This window comes from Pelecanus crispus, chromosome 1 (assembly GCF_030463565.1).
Source record: "Pelecanus crispus isolate bPelCri1 chromosome 1, bPelCri1.pri, whole genome shotgun sequence".
NCBI lineage: Eukaryota > Metazoa > Chordata > Aves > Pelecaniformes > Pelecanidae > Pelecanus > Pelecanus crispus.
In genome coordinates, this window is record NC_134643.1 from 108,767,218 (window position 1) to 108,781,780 (window position 14,563).

The 14,563-nt window shown below is 41.6% G+C and overlaps 1 protein-coding gene across 1 annotated transcript; it reads right to left on the reverse strand.

Annotated features, from left to right (window-relative positions):
• Nucleotides 1–1,070: 1,070 nt before the first annotated feature.
• CHMP2B (charged multivesicular body protein 2B) lies at nucleotides 1,071–13,472 on the reverse strand. Its single transcript, XM_075715112.1, has 6 exons — nucleotides 13,412–13,472; nucleotides 10,099–10,190; nucleotides 6,920–7,114; nucleotides 4,257–4,359; nucleotides 3,075–3,181; nucleotides 1,071–2,918 (listed from the first exon to the last, which is right to left on the reverse strand). The coding sequence occupies exons 1-6, from the start codon at nucleotides 13,443–13,445 to the stop codon at nucleotides 2,805–2,807; spliced, it is 645 nt and encodes a 214-aa protein (XP_075571227.1). The 5' UTR covers nucleotides 13,446–13,472; the 3' UTR covers nucleotides 1,071–2,804.
• Between the last annotated feature and the right edge of the window lie 1,091 nt (nucleotides 13,473–14,563).

Sequence of the window (14,563 nt, forward strand, 5' to 3'; positions counted from 1 at the left end):
TACTAAAAAATGTGGGTGCCAGAAGTTTATTTATACGGACAAGTTCACAGATAGAAAGCCACTCAAAGCTGTTGTTTACAGAGGAACTTACATACAGCTCTGGAAGTGCTCTAAATTGAAAATAGTTAGAGGCTGGAAGAGTATTAGGGGAGGAAGTGTCATCTACATTTATCTTGTTCTCATGTTTTCCTGGGACTTGCTTATGGGGTAGGATTCTGGGTGAGACAGACTCCCGTCTGCCCCAACAGAACCATTCTTCAGTGCATGCACAATTGCATTGTTGTTCTTGGATGGAGGACTTTCAGATTCAGTTGCTATTAAGGTGTCAGCAAGGATAAAGGAGTTTAAGGATTGAGTGGGTTTTTTTTAGTCTGCTAAGAGTGATTTAAAAGGAATTTGTTTCTAAGTAGGGGATGCAATTTTGTTGTGACAGCTACTACATACTAACTATAATTGAAATAAATATAAGCAAGCCTGCAAACCTACACCACTTCTCACTCTGCTATTAGAAGATTTTTATACAGATTAGAGCTGCAGGACTTAAAAGATAACTGTTAACAGAAAGACTGGACAGATGTTGACAGTGGGCCTAGTTCAGCAGTCTTACTGACAGCAAAAAGCAATGCCTTTATTACGGTTTGTTGAAGACCCCATAGATAAAGAACTCATAAAATAGAATTATGCCCAATTTTGACAGTCATTAAAAGGATAAAGTGAACACTTCATTCAGAAAGGCCACAAGCCTTGGTGTTCAACCAAAATACAATCGATCGGTAACATTTTATACCTAACTAATTTCATATTATGGTTTCTCCTTCAATGCCTAAGAGCAGTACTTGGACACCCAGCTACAGACAGAAGGGAATGCAAACTTCATCAAGTCTTTACTGAATGTTGAGTTTAAGTCAAAGGCCCACAAGCAACTACAACAAATACTATGTTGCTTTATCGCTCAGGTCAAAGGAAAATTTATCAGAGCTAACAGGATTCCAAAGAAAGCCCACTAAGAGACAGTTGTGTAAGACGAACCCTACAGACAACAAAGTCATTGTGCATTAAAAAGCCTTTTATTAGATTTTTACAAAATAACCTGTAAAAAAAGAAAAAAAAAAGAATAGTCACCTTATATCAGATATATGCAATATATAAACTTACACATTCCTACCCACTACCTCACAGATTCATAGTTTGTCCACTACCTCCTTCAAAGAGAAAGAACACCTCCATTCCTATGCCAAAAACCAGATGAAGATTCACCCGTTTTTTCTTTCTCTGCTGACTTCAATCCTAAAAAGTAGATGGTGTGACAACAGTAGATTCATAGAGGTTACGGTTTCCTGCTACACCTTCTCCAGCAGCAAAGTCTCTTTATGAAGTTTGTCCCCCCATGCTCATCCTGGTCTCACTGTTGGGAGGTATTTTGCTTTTCTCTTTTTAAAGCCAAGATGATTTTGTTGTTTTTGTTCAATTAACAGCCCTACTAAATCAGCACAACTGAGGGTCAAATAATCTCCAGCAGAGTAAGGGCTGAGGAACTTCACACCATCTGGGAAGTCATAACTGGGAACTGCATTCTCAGACTTTGTCATCTATTGGAACTATCAACAGTTCTTATTTTGTTAGCCCAGTGCATTCCACCTAAAGCTAGCATCATGCTGATGCAGTTCAGAGACCATAGAAAAACCTTCACAGAATCAGAACACTTTTATTATAGTGTTTAGACAAGTAATCATCATGTATCATTCAAAATTGTTCTCAAAACTAAAATTTAGATTTAGCTTATCAATGTGATCAATTGCATCTTAGTAAACAATACAATTATGCACAGTTATCTTCCATTAAGAAATACTTAAAATATATACAAGTATTGTTTCAGGCAAGTGTCCTTTTTGCAAGTGAGCAAGTTGCATTTCTGAACAAGTGCATTTCTGAACTTCAGCACTGAGTCCCATCAAGTGTACACAGAGCTCTCACCATAGTGTTCTGTGAAACCTATCTTAATTACAGTTTACTCACCTTTCAAAGACTCATTCTGAAAAAAACTGCAAAGGTACAAGATTTATATACATAAAGGCACAGCAATTTTGTTGAAACCAGCTATGTTACAGTACAATAGAGTTCAATCAGTGCCTTTCATGCAAAAAAAGTTCACTAACAAATTTAAATCCTCTTCCATTAAAATCAACTGCACAAGGACTGTATCCTTCCCTTTCAGTAAAAAGAAAAACCAGCTATTATTTAATCAACTCAGAAGTTACTACAGGAACTTGAAACAAATACATAAAATACTTTTTCTTTCTGCCTAAATTTGCTAGACTTTCAAGCCTATTTCTCATCAAAAGAAAATAGTTTCCAACTAAGAGCAAAGGTGGTTTCATTTGTGCTAAGATGACAGACTAAGAATTTTTCTATAGCAATTGTTTTATAAAAATGGTATTATTATATAGGTGCTGTCCTAGGAGGCATCACCATCAGCCATGGAACAGCCGCTTCTAAAGGTAGATAAGGAACTGAGATAGAAGAAAACTTTGAATTCAGAGGACAGATTCAGATCAGGGATAAATGAATTTATCATTAGAACTACATCCCTGGTTGGTCAAAAAGACTCCATGCAATGGACACATCAAGTGTACATCTCCCCGTAAATTGATTCAAAATATTCTCCCCTTCTCCTTCCACCAGTACTAACTTCAAGTTATCATTTCTGAAGCTTCAGAGTTTTCCTAGATATCAGTTGCATTGAAAGAGTATTTGCACTTTTTTACATGTCTGCAGCTGAAGGCAGACTGTATATTGCTATCAAGCTAATCAACTCCCAAAGCTTTGAGCTGTCGTTCAATCTCTTCATCTGATATGGTAGCAGCTTTTGATGTTGATGCAGATGGTAAGCCTCTGGCAGCTGACGGAGCTTTGGCCATCTAGAAGATGACAGAAGTTTTCTTCAGTTAAAATAATACATGTTATGACAAGCTGACTTCTAGAACAGGACTGTAAAATAAAGGCTGCTAGAATAAACAATTTAAAAAAGGGAATGAAGGGGAAGAAGCACATGAACTAGGTAAAAATAGCTATACCTTTCCAGAGATTTCAATTCCTATCTCATCAAGGACTTGGTTAACAATATCCTGGCTTTCTTCCTCTTCATCAGAAGCATCAAAAATATCATCCAGAGTATCATTAACTTAGAAGAAAGGAAAAAAAAAATAAAATCCACACCACATTAAGCAAAGATTTCTGAAGTAACTTAGTACCATCTTTCTACCCTCCCAGAATGTAGTAGTAATACCAATGTATAAGATACCAACAGAAAGCAGCTGTATATCGGAGAGGCTTTCCTACCTCTGCCTTACAAAGCCTGCGAGCACAGCTAGCGCAACATGGTAAGGCACGACTGCTTTCATAAAAATGTTTGGTTTCACCAACATAGTTCAGTTGCTCTATTTCCCCCCCGCCATTAGATTTTAATGTTTCTTAAAAACATCTTCTACAGTTCCATAAAAATGCCTTTCTTCTTCGTCCTCCAAATAAGTTGCAAAATTGTTAAATTACTCAGCTGAATTGCAACAATACAGTTCTGTGCAGTTGAGGTGTTCACATCTTGCTCAACAATATCGTTTTGAGTCCATGCTACTTGCTACGGCCAACACAGTGGCAGGGATGAGGATAGGAAGAAGACTGTGCTAGCAACAGCAGGAAGTTTGGTATTATTTAGTCGACAGTGGACAGATGCAATCAGGAAAAAGAAACTTGCCACTGGCCCCCCCTGCCCCCAAGTCTATGGCTTAAAGTAAAAATGGAGAGAAAAACATCCTGTACCACCATGTACATAAAGCTGAGATGATCAACAAACTCAAAATTAAACTCAAGTTTTTAAGGGTCCGGTCCCAGAAGAAAAAAAGCACATGCAGAACTACCAGCTACAGAATGGTCAATTTTTCCAAGTCCCCCTACCAGTTATGCAAACAAGGTTTTGAACTGGTCTCAAATCCCTTTCCCTTCCAGTATGTTCTTTCTAGAAGTAGAATGGGTTTGTTGCATGAAGATGAGAAGAAATGGATTTATGTATCTACAGCTACTAAAAAGCCTAAGGCAGCCTCCCTGTTCAGATATGCATTGTTTTGTTTACTCTTCATTTTTGCTGTCAATCTCATGAATCGTAGAAATAAAACCTCAAGCATCAGTATTTCTAGACTGGTTCTACCCCTTCAAGAGAACTGTGGGCTGCAGCTATCTGTTCCCTGTAGTGCAGAACTTACTCATTTCTTCAGTCATTTCCATCTTCATGTTTTCCTTCTGGAAATTCTGCATAGTTTGTAGTGTCTTTTGTGGGTCCATTTTCTTATTAACTGCTTGCATTGTCTATTAATAGTGAAAAACACCCCTTAATCATACAATGAGACATTAGTAAATGCCAATAGATACATTAAGAAGGAATAAGACTTTTCTAACAAAAAACCCTTCAGGCCAAATTTCACTTTCCTTGTCTCTTTACATCCCGTGAGAACTGTAGATACATAACAGATCAATAGTACAGTCTGCACCTAGCAAGAAATATTGCTATCTACTCCCTAATAGATATGCTTTTAAATGTATGTGTCTTTCTTGCACCATGACCCTTCTCCTGGCCTTATATTATGAAAAATCTGCCTGATCTAAATGAAAAGAATGGCACAGTCTTTCCTAACTTGCAGGTTATACACTTTAAAGAGGTAAATGGCTGCAGGTTTTTTATTCAGTAAGGAACATTTATTTGAACCACCACTAGAGGACAGGCATTAAATTGCAATTGTTTCTTTATGGTATAATTTAATGGAAAAATTACTTTTCTCTGAAAAGCAAACATCAAAGTGTTCAGGAAGTATATATTAGCTTAGGGTGAACCTTTGTAATGTGCAGAGATCTTTCTGTGATAGCGTAATAAACTTCATCTGTTTTACTACAAATATGCAGCACTGCCTTTGCAGGCACCAGTATTTAATATGTTCTTCTTTCCTAATAAGCAAGCTACTGTATCTCTCATGGGACATCAAAACCTAAGCATACACATGAGCAATTCTAACAAAGTCTAACCATCTTTGAGAAGATAAAAGAGTTGGTTAATTGAAAGGGATGCTGTCAAGCTACTACAGCCACTACTGGCTTCATAGAAGCTCTTCTGCCTTCATGTCTGAGTTTATTTAAAGTGGTAATGTATTATGCTTCTAATGTTACTTGAATTTCAAAGACTATGTCCGTAGTCATACTATTTGAATTTTAAAAATTGTTCTGGACTTAGAAGGTGTTGGTTCTTTAGAATTCTTTTACAAGAGTTATAGATGAACATCAAAAATATTTGCACTAAACTGATAGAGAGTTTATATATCCTCAGAAAATAAGGGTCAGATGCATGACTAAAAGAAACAGGTAACTATTAACTGGACTTTACTATGTCCAAAATTAGTGCCATACATGCTAAAATGTATACAGAAAATACTTTGAAAGCTTTGCATTCATGTATTTTGTCTTGCTTGTTGAGGTAACCGATTCCGTACATTTTTCACTGATGGTTGCATGAGATTGAGAATAGTTTGTAGGCTTCAAAATGAATGACTGAATACTTTTCTTTTATAAGCTTCCTGTGTTGATAAGGCAAAAATACTCACTTTAAAAGTGACCAAAAGAATTTAACACCTTCCTCTCCAATAACGCTACACAAACTAGTCCATAAAAGTACCTGCTGTGTTTCAAAACCCATCACTTTTCTGGACGGTGGTTAATTTTTTTTTTTTTAATATTTTTGGGTTTTCTACTGACTTAACCTTCATAATTAGTCTAGCGATACTTTGGTTTTGAGAAATTTAATCCAAGATGTCTCATAGATAAAAAACAAGTCAACCATGTAACAATTAAAAAGCAAGACCAACTTGTTCACATCCAACACTGTTGGAGAAATACTGAATAAGCTGTTTAACTTGATCGGTTGCACAGTCAGACAAGCCCCCCCCCCCCCCCCCCCCCCCCCCCGCCCCTTTGTGGGTTAGTCATGGAGGATGGAAAGTTTGCCACAGAGCCACAGCTTTGTACCACTAAACAGCTGGTACCTGCCAACATACTGCTTCTAACAGATATCTGACAGCAAAGCCTTAGCAGTAATTACTTTCCACACTAAGTTGCGTTGCATTATTGTGTTTAACTGGCACATAACTGGATTTAACTTGGACTGTGATAAAAGAACAACTTGTCTATGATGATGTGAGCTAATTCTGTTTCCTACACCTCAAGCTGAACAATCCTCCTTGCCGAAAGCGAATTCCCTGTTTATCAATTCAGGGAAATAGGGGAAAGTTCACAACCAACTCAGATAACTGAGATTTTTCAGACTCTCTTATGAGATGAGATTCGTGAGAAAACTTAATGCAATACTGTTCCCTTAGAGCACAGAGAGTGAGAATGACAGGGAACTCCAGATCAGATTTCCTTAGGAACTTAAGATCTGAAGCAATAACCTACTTTTTGCACAAGCCATAAAGCTACTGTGACACACTGCCTTGATTTCCAGGCGAAACATGCCCTACTTTTTCCCCCATAAAAACTGCTTGTGACAAGATATACAGGAAAGACACTGTAGCAGCATGGTTTGGGTTTTTTTGATGTACTAAGAGTTCTTCCACTGTCATTAGAGTTTATTTTTATCATGCAAACATTTGACAAATGTCTAGCCCAAGAAAATATGCTTAGTTAGGTACTAACTGGCTGGACTGACTAGACAAAAATTTCATAATACGAATCAAATTGCATTTCTCTACTGTATCCTCAACTCCATTTGGGGTATTAAGCAGTAAGTTGTATCCCTTCTATTATCTTATACAAAATAACACAACTTAACTTTTGCAACAATATATTGTTTTTTAATGTAAAAGAGTATCTTGTAATGCCTTACTTTTGCTGTAGTTGACATAGCTCCTGCCATCTTCATCTGAGAGTTCATGACCTTTGTTTGAGTCGACATAGAAGTGACTTTAGAGCTAACAGCGTATGTTCGATTTTTCTGCTTCCTCAGTTGCACAAGCTGTTTTGCTAGCACTTTACAAGCTTCTTTGTTACCGGTCTTAGCCATTTTCTTTATTTCCAGTTCCTGTTAAAAAAAGGTATAAGATTAATTCTACAGAATTTTCATTCAAACAAAGACTATAATTAAGCCTTAACATTAATAATTGAATTCCAAAGGTTAACTATCCTCTTGATTTTTAAGACATTTAAAGTTACATAAATAGTCTTCCTTGCTTCTCTACCAAGGCTATTTAGCAGAAGAAATGCAATGCTGCTGTTATTTGACCAGAAGAAAAAAAAACACAACAAAACTGAATTATAGTATGGCAGCACACAGTTCCCCAAAAGGCTTCAACTTCTCCATAATGCCACATTCACTTACATGTGCACATTCAATTCCATATCTGGATAAGGAGTAACACTTCAAAAAAAAGCCACACACCCCAAAAATGAAGAAATTATTATGGCCAGCCAACTGTTAGTGCTGTGACTCTAATCATCTTTGATTTCTTGCATTCCCAGGGAATCAAACCACATCACCCATGGAAGAAGCTGGGACTTCATAGGTTCTTTTTAACACTTTTTTAGCCTTGACAGAATCTCATAACCTTTTTGGGGAAGAAGTAGATTAAGTTAGGTGAGCAATAATTATAGGCTGTTTGCCTACATAATTTTGCTGGACTTAACTTAGCACATAATAAAAGTGGTATAATTTGTCTACAACAACATGCGCTTAAACCCTAAGACAGACACTTCTGGCTTACAAAACCCCCCAAATCCCAACCTATCAATTTAAGGAGAAATAGCAAGTTATTTAGCCTGGAGGTACCAGGAAAAAGTTTGGCACAAATAATCTTGTCAGCTGGGATTTTTCAAAGTACGCCTTCTGATTTGTGACTTGGTAACGTAAACGTTTCAACTAACTTTTCCCTTTCAGCCTCTTTAAGGAGGGCTTGCCATAGTATCTCAGTTCTTTGTATATATCCAATTGCACATTTTGATTTTTTACCATTAAGTGAAAGCAGCCTTTAAAGACCAGCTTTCTCCTGTGATTTTTCAGAATATACCTGCTACAGGAATACGGTTGCTTCACTTTATGTACACTGATAGTCCAGAAAACTGCACTTATAAGAAGATATGTTGCTCTGAAAAGGTAAATACTGGCCCCCAGGATATGCAAAACAGTCATGTTTAAAGGCAAGTGTAAACTGACCCACTGCATTAGCCTTACTACTAGGAAAGACCATGGTTAAGGTTACTATAGAGATGGCACTGGCACAAGATCTCTGTAAATCCCTAATTTCTGAAGGTCTGTCATACATACTATTTTTAATGCAAGAAGGTACAGATGGGCAAATAAGGAGCACGAGACTGTTCAAACATTAGAGGTCTGAAATATATGTAGAGCTGTCTTCTTTGTAAGTAGCTCACAGAGACTGCAAAACCAAATTTCTATAGTGTACCCAGCATATCATCCCCTTTTTTCATACCTCAAGTATTGTGAAGGATAGAAGGGATTAGTTTGCACACTAGCAAACACTAGTTTGCACCCTAGTTTGCAACAGCAAACATTTGAAAATAGGGATTTTTTCCCCGAAATGAAATACCTAAGAGGCATTTATAACTTGATTTTCAAAGCTACATATAAACCTATGCCAAACATTGCTAAATTACTGCAGATAATCCAGCTGCAGAAATCAAACCCTATATATATATATAGATGATTTTATTCTTAATTAAGTAGAATTTAGGTAAAGAGCTGCAATACATTATTTGCTTCTGAGAGGTTTGGGGCAAGCTTATTAAAGTCAGTTGTGTTCTTCTAGGAAAAAAAATAATCAAAATTCCTATAGTCATATGAGGTTACTGAACTGAAACAGAACTGTCTGCATATTTTAAGGTATTTTTATACATAGAATTAATATAACTAGGTTTTCTCAGAGTAGTACCTCATAGTTAAGGAAAAAAAGGTCTTTCTTCAGAAAGTACACAACAAAGTGTCCTGAGATTGACTGACAAGCCCTTGGTCCTTTTTCACCTGATCCAACTCTGAAAATTAATATTTATTGTCCATTGATTCTCTCACCCTAACAGCAAATTTTAACTTTTTCAAAGACATATTTCACTTCTCCTTTCTTCTTCTCCTTAGAAATCCAACATCTCTGAAACATTTTACTGTAGTAAGTAACCAAAATTTCAAGCTGAGTATTCATGAAAATTAAGGTTATTTCCAAAGTCAGAATATTTCATACTGAAAAATGCCTTATCCATGAGTAACCTATTATATCTTACATGCTCAAGGCTTCCAGAAACAATTTCTCTGACTTCTTTTAGTTTATTATTCCCAGCTCTCGGTATTCATGCGACCTGCTGCCATGAAACACCACCTCAACAACTACTGAAACAGTGGCTGGATTTGCATAGCTTTTCCCACAGTCTGAGCATGTCTTCATGCATCAAACCCCACCATCTGTCACATACATTTATCCAATTATACTGCCACACAGGTGCAGCATCCATTCACTGAATACTTGATAGCTCACACACACTAAGCTTTAGATAGATCTTAATTTAGGCAGATAGTTTTACTATTATTAGCTGGTTTTAGGGAAGTTCTATATGAATGAAAATAACAATCCTATGGGGTATTCATGACACCCTATGGTTTTTCAAGTACACTCTCCCACTGGAAAGTCATGGTAACATATGATAGCACAGACACTTCTTTTAGTTTTTCCACCATAAGACCACTGATTTACAAGCCTGTTAGAAAAAAACCTTCTGAAGGATAGAGAATGCAAAAAATGGAAGGGAAAAATGAATGCGGTTATTTAATCTAAACACATTGTTTCAGGTTTTTTCTATGTTAAAGACTGAGAATCACTTTTAGATAGCAATTTTTTTCCAACACAATTTTAATAACTGAAAAGTCAAAAAGGGGAAGACAACTTTTTTAGTATTCAATTATTATACATCAAGTTGCATCTTTAGCATTTTGCTAGTTTTCTGTTATATTGGGAGTGTGTGCTTGTTTTTAAAGAGTAAAATAAAATTCCCTGCTCTACTTACCAGCTGTTTTTCCTGTTTTTCAAGTGCTGCTCTATCTCTGGTTATAGCTCTCTGTGTACCTCTTAACTCTCGATTTTGCTCCTTTATTATATCTGGAAAGAAAATATTTATAGTTGGGAAAAGTTTTCAAAACTACATAAACATCTTGTCTGCTAAGCACTCTGTATGTTTCACAGCCTCCCTTTGATCAGAATGAACTGTTAGCTATCAAAGAACATCAGCATTTCAAATATACTAAATATTAGCAAAATACAATTTTATGTATACTACATGATTATGTTTCAGCAGCATAAGGCAGTATCCTGTAACAAAAAGGCTATTTTACCTAGTATGTTTCTTTGCACCATAACCATAGCAAAAGCCTTAACCACACAGTAAGAGTTAGGTACGTACACTCTTCTGCGAGTTCAACCCTAACTCGGCAATCCCATATTCACTGCGAGCCCACTGCTTTTCAACCAGTCAGGCCTCACTGCAACAGGTAGATCAGCTGAAGAAACCTTATATATATATAAATATATATATATATATATATATGAGAGATCTCAGAGCAATTAAGGAGTTCCCATGTCCATTAAAACAGTGAAGATACTCCTAGATGCAAGTCCTGGATCTTGCTCTTCTCTGTCCTTATTCCGGTTCGATGGAGATTACTCTCCTCCACAAATGTACCGCATCTGTGCGGCCCAACTTCAAGTCAGACTATAAAGCAACAGTGTTCAAACTTCTTCAATTAGTAGAAGCTTAAGAACATTAAGATATGAAAGTAGAGGCCTTTATAGGAAATTTAAGTTTCCAAACAACTGACATAGCCAGCAGAAGCTTGAACACTGTCTGTCAGCTGAAACACATCATCTTTCATAGGAGTTTTGTCCACTTTGCTATTTAAAAATTACTTACCAGTAACATCCACTTATTAAAGCAAGTATTATTTACAATATAGGCATCAATCATGCTAGCTGCAATAAACTTTTGTTACAATTTACAGCACATGCTTAGGTGTGATTCACCTGGGCAAAGGCAAAGAGGTCTGCATCTGACTCAGCATCCTCTGACCTTCATAGAGGAAAGAAGTTAATGCTTTTAGGAAGAGATTCATCTACTCCTAATGTATGTGTCTACACAACATTAGATAAACTTTGGGTGGGAGTTTAAAAGGAGCAGACTATCACATAAACTTTGTTTACAGCTCCTTCTTCTAATCCACAGGAGTAACATCATGGCAGGGCACTGCTGTTGTACTTACAAAGTTTGAAGCACATGAAAATCAATACAAACAGGCAACGTTACTAACACAAATAAAGGCATGATGGATAAATTCTAGAAACCGCAGCCATCCTTTCCATTTTTTAAGGCTTGCGACAATTTTTCTAAAACCAGAAAGAAGCATTCACATTCTTCATTCCCACAATCAGAAATACTGTAAAACATCCATTGCTGAAATTATTTCAACCTTAATAGGTTTGAATCTGAAAAACCCCAAACCTTCAGTGGCATTTTAAAGAGGGCATATACAGTACCCCCTCCCACCAACTGTTTTTGGCCAAATAAATACATATTCCAAACAGTGCTACTACTGCTCCGAGAACTGCACAAAAAGCATGTTCAGGAGATGTAGACTTTTCAATGGACAATAAAGAAGAGCTGAAAGACGACATGGAATATAACACTCCGTTCTTCACACTGGCAAAGCAGCAGTGAAAATTATTCTGAAAACAATGCTATTAGATGAGTTATTTTGAAGGTAGACAAGTGTATATTACTTGCACAGCTGCACTTGCAAAAATGAAAGAAAAAGCTTAATAGCTACATACAAGACTGTCTTTTCTAACTACAGTAACTATTGAAAAAAAAAAATCCCTTAGCACAGAAAGCTTGAGAAGTACGAACTTCAAGACGATAAGAAACAAAGACCTGTACTTAAGTCAGGAGACAATAAGGGTGAGCACAATACTTATTTCTGTTGTTTCTGATCTCACATAGTGGCTCAAACCAAGGATAGCAATAAACTGAAAACAACTATCTGCAGTTACAGGCCCTTTCATTTGTTTTTGCAAGCAAAGGCCAAGATAAGAACTTGGTTCTTGTTTCTCTGTGGTAAGTGACACAAGTTCCTAGCTTTACTCTGGCAGACAGAAGATGACGGGGTATTCCTGAGACAGCCTTTTGCCGATAGCCGCTCCCGTGTGTCATGCTGCCGCCTCGCACGCCAGGTTAAGGAGGAAGCACCTCCATTCCTTAAAACAGGTTGGACAAGAGACACCCAGCAGGCCTTGACCTGGCCCCTACAATCTGCCTTGGTCATAGAGGCTTAGTGCCATCTCCCCCTTCCTCCCCTCTCAGCTGTTGTACCAAAAATGGGAAAAGACAAGAGGGAAACGTACGTATTCTCCCTTGGTGACATACAATTGGTTGACGCGCAGCGTCATTTCTGGTGTGCCATTTTCGAACGAGAGCCCACCTGACATGACACAGGGCACCCAATGCACCAGCCAGCCAGCTCTGGGGCTCGCCAACCCCCGGCAGCCTCCGCCCCACAGCCACGCGTGGGGCACACACCGATGCGGAGCGTTGGCTGTCGCCCACCGGACTGCCGTCAGGTAAGCGATCTTTTTTGACTTTACTTTGGCGAGCGCTATTTCTGCATTAAGACTTTTGTCGCCAGGCTGACTACAGAAACATCCCGGCCAACTTGACTACCAGGCCGGCGTACACAGCCAGGGCTGCCAGCGGCGGCGGCTCGCCAGCCCCTCCCGCTGCTCCCAGCGCAGCCCGGCAGCCGCTCCCGCCGCCTCCCCGCCGCAAGGAGCCGGCTCCCGCAGACCAGCACCGCTCGCGTCCCCGCTCATTCTCGGCTCCGGCAACTCTTCGCGGGCCTGTTTTGTTCCCTCGCTGCCAACGAGAGGCGTCGTTGTTCCTCCTCCTTCCTCACCCACCGACAGCGATCACCAGGGCCCGGCCTCCCCCCCCTACACCCCGGCCCGGCCGCCCCACAGGGCCCGAGGCCCCGGGAACCCCCCGCCTCGCCGTCCCCGGGGGCCGGCCCGGCCCGGGGGCTCTCCCCGCCGCCCCGCCTGGCCCCAGCGCCGCGGGTGAGCCACCCGGCGCGGGCCGTGGCCTCCTCCTCTCCCCGCCAGTTCCCGCTCCGCCGGGACACAGGGCCCGCAGGCACCGCCACCGCCCCCGGGCCCCCGCTCCCCCCGGGCCCAGCTCCCCGCCCGGGAGCGCAGGAGGGCTGGGGGCAGCCGCCCCCGGGCTGCGAGAGGGGCGGCGGGGCCCTCCCCGGGGGCCGCCGGCCCCGCGCCCCACTCACCGTCCACGGTCTTCTTCTTGAAGAGCGAGGCCATGGCGGCAGCCAGACCCGCAGCCGCCGGAGCCCCCCGCTGCCGCCGCCGCCGCCTCAGCGGGCTCCTGCCGCCTCCTCAGGTGACCAGGAAGCGGCCGGGCCGCGCAGACCCGCCCGGCTCCGCCTCCCCGCCGGCGAGGGGCGGGACGGGGCTGGGCCGGGCCGGGCCGCCGCGCTGCCCCCGCCTACCCTGCGGCGGTGGCTCGGGGCGGCCGCTGGGCGTGTGGGGGCCGGGCCGCGCTCCCCGCCGGGGCCGCCGCAGCAGGCGGGGGCCGCTTCTCCCCCGCCGGGGAGTCGCTGCCCGGGGCGGGGCGGAGCGGACGGGGCAGAGCCCAGCGGCAGCACCTCCGCCTCCGTGCCGGGTTTCTCTCCGCGCACGGGTTGGGCCGCACCGAGCGGCGGGAGGGACGCGCCGGGGAGCGTCCCGGGCGCCGGGCCGGGGGGGCAGGGACCAGCCTGGGACGTGGCGTGCGGGCCGGGCCGTCGCGGCTTCCCGCTCCGTGCACCGCTAAGTGGTTTCGGTCGTCTTGGTGTATATCTAATTATTAAAGATGAATTCCGTTCGGCAGGGTAGTGCTCTTCGGGCTCAGCTCCCGCGCCGCCTCTCCCCGTGCGACTTCGTCCGTGGGCAGCTGGAGGGATTCGGGCTCAGATCGTAAATGGAAACACGCGTGGGGTTAGCGTCTTCTGCCTGTGGCACACGGAGCGCGGGGCTGTAGCACACGCGTGTGGCTGGCTGAGGTGCGGGTGGAAGCACACGCGTGTGGCTGGCTGAGCGTGCAGCGCTCCAGCAGCCTTCGCAGGTACACCGTGGGTTTTCGTGAAGGAGCTTCCCAGCTTTGAACCCTCATCCTCAGCCATTGCCACGCTGAGGGAATGCATCATACGTTAATTTTCTAAGATAAGCCTTTGCCTGAGGATCGCAGCTGCCGTGGTCCACGAGATGTAAGAGTATGGAACAAGTAACAATAATTTTCTTGCTTTTCAGGGTCTAATTACAATCCTTAATTTTTAAGAAGGCAGCTTATAATGTAGCTGTGGTTTCGTCACTAGCAATTACCTACGTACATATTGTGACCTTAGAAAGTAAAAAAGGAGCTATAGTAGAAAATACAGAGC